This window comes from Xiphophorus hellerii, chromosome 19, assembly GCF_003331165.1.
Source record: "Xiphophorus hellerii strain 12219 chromosome 19, Xiphophorus_hellerii-4.1, whole genome shotgun sequence".
In the NCBI taxonomy this organism is placed as follows: Eukaryota; Metazoa; Chordata; class Actinopteri; order Cyprinodontiformes; family Poeciliidae; genus Xiphophorus; species Xiphophorus hellerii.
Window position 1 is genome coordinate 3,001,433 of NC_045690.1, and position 5,439 is coordinate 3,006,871.

Consider the following 5,439-nt stretch of genomic DNA (forward strand, 5'->3'; position numbering starts at 1 on the left):
TGTTTTTAGTTTCCTCAGAACTACTTATTTCACTTATTAAGCAGGAATCGATTTGGTGAGGAATAAAAAGAAAACGACTTGAAATTAATTTAAACTTTGAGCAATTTGTTGATATTTAAATTGACTAAAGACAAGCAAGAGCAGAGAACCATTTCTGACCCCAACCCTACTAAATGAAATTGATCTAGTCAGAAAACCCACATGGATCTTTGAAAAAAATATACTTTATCCAATTTTATAAATGCTATTACAGAAAGTTTAATTTTTTTATGATTACGAAAGAAACTAATTTTATGTTTTATATCAAAATAAGGGTAAACGAACATATTTTCTTGGAAAATGAAGGGAAATGCTAATAGTTTTAGTGCTAAAAATCATAAAAGACTGAAGAAAGAAAACGATTCTTCACATCTTTTGATCTATTCTTTAAATGTACAGTATTTCATGATAACAACAAACAGCTGAATCTAGACTTTTTCATGAGCTTATATTTAAAAACAAAGCAGTTTTTGCTCTTTTTATCCAGAATTATTTAAAAAAGAGTTACTGTGGGAGGACTAAAAAGCAGCAGATTGCAAAACCTTGTCTAAAAAGTGAGCGTCACTGACTCAAAATTAAGAATGAGTGGATTTAGATCTCTTTAATTTTTTAAGCAATAACTAAACATCCATTATTTTACATTTTAGCCGTCAGTAACCAGCTTCCCTTCCCCCTGAGCTGCATTCAGACATTTCCTGGTCTGATGTGCGAGCTGCTGTGTGCTGAGTGCTTTAAGAGTGGAGGGCTGGTTTTCTGAATGAAAGCCAGACAGACTGAGAGCTCCCTCACGCTGAGAGCAGCAGCTCCTGTTTCCAGCTCTGTTTCCAAGGGGACCACCACGGCAACCAATCAGAGCTCTAACCACTTACTAGCGGGTAATTCAAGTTCTTAAAGAAGCCTGGTCTGTTTTTAGCCTAAGTGAAAGAAAGAAAAGAGCAGAGAACACCTCAACACTTCAGTTCAAAACATTTTTTTTTTGCTTTTTTCTCCTTTTTATTAAATGTGAATTCACATGTTAGTTTGAGCCCATCCATTTAAGATTTCCGCCTACATACAAAAACAGGCATAATTCTGTCGTCACATCCATTTCAAAACCGCAACAAATAACACATCTGTGTACATATATTCACAAACTGAAAGGACAGTGGATGGTGGTAGGTACTTATTTATTAAAAAGATGAGTCAAAGAGAGATTCACACTTGGAATGTGAAGTAACTTCTGCCCAGAACTTCCAACAAAATGTCTCGGCATACAATTAAGCCATATTCCAAAAAACTCGTAATCAAACAAACTTCATATGCAAGACCCACATAAAAAATAAACAATATCTGCTTTTTTTTAAGTGCAAGAAATAAAAAATACAGGTTTGTGGTTCATGTCTTTAAAAAAAGAAGGCAGTCTTCAGTTTTTAAAATAAAGTTTCATTTCATGAAACAGGACTATGGAATGTTCTTTTTTTGCTTGCTTGGTAAAATAAAGCCAGGCCACCACTGAATCAGACTTTGCCTCCTTTTTTCTGTGGAACTCTTATTTCCCCTAATTTGCAACCAAGTGTGAGTTTTTTTGCTGTCAGTTCTGCCCCATTATGAGATCCGAATAACATTCAAATTGATATATGTGTTTTATTAGCATGCATCACACCACCAGGCCACATTACAGTTGTTTTGTATCAGTTCCAGCTGATTCTGTTTATTTCCCTGCCCAGAGAGGCTTCAGCATCATAACCCGAGATGATGTCGACAGTGCACGAGTCTGTTTTTCCATCACTTGCTACAATTGTTGATGGTCTGTATCTCAAGAGTATATATTGCACAAAAAAATGAGAAAGGGGGGGAAAAAAACAGTATGTGCCATAAAAAATACCAAAAAGAAATCCAGTTTCACACCTGCGATCGGGACCCATCCACATATCACGAGTATGATATACATAAACTCCTAACTTTACTATATTACAGTACATATACAATCTTGAAACTAGTTCCAGCTCTGAGGTATGTGTTCCCCATGATGCCATTGTATCGTCTACAAATACTCAACAAATCTGCTCTACAACTGTACAAAACCTAGTTTAAAATCACAAGGCATTTTTGATGCAAGTCTTCTGTTTAACTTAATCCTTAAAACCAGGACTCACCTTGCATGCGTAAAAACAAAGGATAAAGGGAAGAAGTGCCTGAAACTCACTGAAAGCACAGTAAGAACATTCCCTTTTCAACTGTACAAAAATATGCCTGAAAATATCTTTTTCTTTTAAAAAGATGAGGTCTGTTATGTATCAAAATGTTTCCTCCGCACCTGCATACTCTGCAGAGGTTTTAGGCTGCTTGATTTTTCCAAACCAGGAGGTAAAAGGAATCAGTTACAAAAAGGAAAAACCGAACCAAAAAATCAAAAAATAAAAACAAAACCATTTTTGCGGCATTTAGAAATTACACAAACCGTTGAAAAGTAGCATCCTGAACAATCTTCAGTTCACAGATTTGCTTTGAGACAGTCCACAGTCCGAGTTCAGCTCCCTGCAGTTTGTTTTTGTTTGCCTTGAAGAGGATAAGATGCATAGAAGTTCTTCCCTTTGTGGTCTGGTTAAGCTGAGCAGTAAATGCAGACCTATGAGGGAAAAAAATCCAGAAAACCCTGTCATGCTGTCAGATAAAAAAAAGTCTGCAGACCTTGCCGTTTTTTTCTCCTCTCTTTTTTTCTGCTACCAGCTTCAGAAGCATCTCATTCCTCAAACCTCACCTCTGATCACGGTCCTGCTCTTCCTCCTCCTCCTCCTCCTCCCTCTCCTAGAAAACCCACAAGAGGCAGGGCTAGGGACAATCTGACCAGGACATATAATTTCATATCTTCCTTCTCTGTTATTACTAGAGGAACAGTTTCTGTGTTTTTCTTCAGTATGTGAAGACTAAGTCGGAAAAGTTCGCCTCCAGCCAGTCCCCTGCGATCATCTCGCTCAGTTCTGGCGTGCAGTAGTCTGGGAATTCAAAGTGGGAGCCCAGGCTGCCCTCACTGAACGAGTCCAGGTCCTTATCCACCAGAGACAGGGACAGGTTTCCTGAACTGGGGTTGCCCAGCTCGGAGCCCGCGGCGCTCGGAGCGAAATTCAAACTAAAGTCAAACAGCAAGTCGTCCGCGTCCTCCCCGGACGAGGAGCCGCTGCTGCTGCTGCTGCTGCTGCTGCTGGAGGAGGAGGAGGTGGACACAGACCTGGAGGATGCTGGTGAGACGGAGGCAGCGTGCAGCGCGCCCTGCTTGGAAATGCTCTTGATGTTGTAAAACAGTCTGTTGTGGCTCCTCACCTCTTCGTACATGCTCGCACCCTCCGACTCCGCCGAAGAGCTGAGAGTCGGGCTCGCCGGAACTTTGGCGACGCCGTACGGCCTCAGGCGCTCCTCCTCTCCCGCCTTAAAGCCCATCCGGTAGTCCTCTTCATACTCGTCATCGTCGTCCTCATCGGTGAGCTCACTTTTCACAGTCTTTGCAACTTTTATGCTGGGAAACACGCAGTCCTCCGCGTAGCCGTGAGCGGTCTTGGAGCCGCTCTTGGTCTTGATCTTGGAGCACTTCTTGCTGGGGGTCTTGGCGATCTTGCCGCACTTCTCCGGTGACGGCGCCGAGGGTTTGGAGCTGTCCAGCTTTGGTTTTTTCTTGGGTCTGTACTTGTAGTCGGGGTAGTCGGCCATGTGTTTGAGCCGCAGCCGCTCGGCCTCTCTGATGAACGGGATCTTCTCGCTGTCCTTCAGCATCTTCCACCGCTTGCCCAGGCGCTTGGAGATCTCCGCGTTGTGCATGTCCGGGGACTGCTCCATGATCTTCCTCCGCTCGATCTTGGACCAGACCATGAAGGCGTTCATGGGTCTCTTGATGTGCCCGGTGGCCGTCTTGCACCAGTCCGGGTTGATTGCCACGGGGCTGCATGCCATAAACTCGCTCTCCTCCGAGTCGGTGGCCTCCCTGGACATGCTGCCATCCGTCTCGCCGTGGTCCGTGTGCTGCACCATTGTCCACAGTTCGGAGTCACTTTGCAGTCTCTAACAGCTCCTCACCGCCAGGACGGCTCAGCTTTCTCTGGTTCATCCACGTCCTCTGCTTAACGTGTCTCAAGCTCTGCACTCTTTTTCCAGAGTTACAAACTGCCTTCTTAACTAGTTATCAGCTTTTTCATGTCCCCTGCGTCACAGGCCAGTCATCCAATCCCGCTCCTTCCACTCCGCCCAGCAGACTCCGAAGACTCCGGTTAACCCTTTCGGTTCCTGCCTCCTCTGCTCTGTGGAGGCAGGAGGCTCTGAGTGGAGGTGGGGATTTGTGCTACATAGTGTCTGGGGCAACACGCCGGGCGAGACAAGCATATTAAACACCCAGTCAGCGCCGCGCGCTCAGCACAGCGGCTTTACGCACCGGAGCGCGCACAAGCCTGACTTCTGTTTTTTAATATTTTTCCTCATATAATATCAGGAGGTTGTTTTTATGATGACAAATCATGTTTTCCATGTGAATTGTGGGAAAATATTGACTTATTGTCCTTTCCCCTCCTCCCTCAGGTTGAAAACTGAAGGTGGCGCTTGGACACTGTACCAGGCGCCTGCTGCGTCGGTGCGTCTGCTTGTCTGCTAACCAGCGTTATATTTTTACAGCTGGAAACAGCTTCATATCGACGCTGTGGTGTCATTACCGCCTCATGCATTTTACTCATGCATTAATGAGGAGCTCCGCATTCAGAAACTGATATAAAAAACTAAAAAGGAGTGGGATTTTTTCAGATTCATTTTAAAATACAAAATGTAAAAGTATTTTCTTATTCAAAATATTAAAAACTTAAAATCACTTACCTTCTCTGACCCCCTCCGCCAACGGCTCCCAGTGACGTCACTTCGTTATGTGCATATTTTCACACTTGGATCATCAAAATACAGTAAAAAGCAAAGTAAAAAACAAACATATATTTATTTTACTTTCTTATTAACATTAAAACCATTCAGTTGGCATACAGGCTGCTTTGACAAACAACTCATTCATATCCAGAAACATGTAATCCTATCATTTCAGTCATAACGACAGATTTTTAATTAAACTATTTAATTTTACTTTAGTTGCTGAATGTATCAAGTCATTGACTTTGCAGCAATTTCTCCTTCAGAGCAAGCATGTGGTGACAGTGGAAGGGAAAATGGATGAGTTGAACTTTAAATCAGGTTTTTATAGTAACAGAAACATGAATCAAAATGGCAAATAAAAATAATTTTTTTTCTCATTCTGACACCACCCACAATTTAATGTCTACTGTAGTGATAAGGCTCCACATATTCATAAACTGATAAAGTCATAAACTCATTGTCTTTCTTTAAATTCTGGGTCAATTTGATCATTTGTACCTTCACATTCCTATTTGATCATTTTCT

At 42.3% G+C, this 5,439-nt stretch overlaps 1 protein-coding gene across 1 annotated transcript; it reads right to left on the reverse strand.

Moving 5' to 3' along the window:
• Window positions 1-993: 993 nt before the first annotated feature.
• Window positions 994-4,192, reverse strand: sox11a (SRY-box transcription factor 11a). Its single transcript, XM_032547811.1, has one exon. The coding sequence runs from the start codon at window positions 4,039-4,041 to the stop codon at window positions 2,932-2,934; it is 1,110 nt and encodes a 369-aa protein (XP_032403702.1). The 5' UTR covers window positions 4,042-4,192; the 3' UTR covers window positions 994-2,931.
• Window positions 4,193-5,439: the final 1,247 nt, after the last annotated feature.

Bases quoted from the DNA above. Each gene is read 5' to 3' on its own strand.
- sox11a (XM_032547811.1), bottom strand. From the start codon at position 4,041: ATGGTGCAGCACACGGACCACGGCGAGACGGATGGCAGCATGTCCAGG.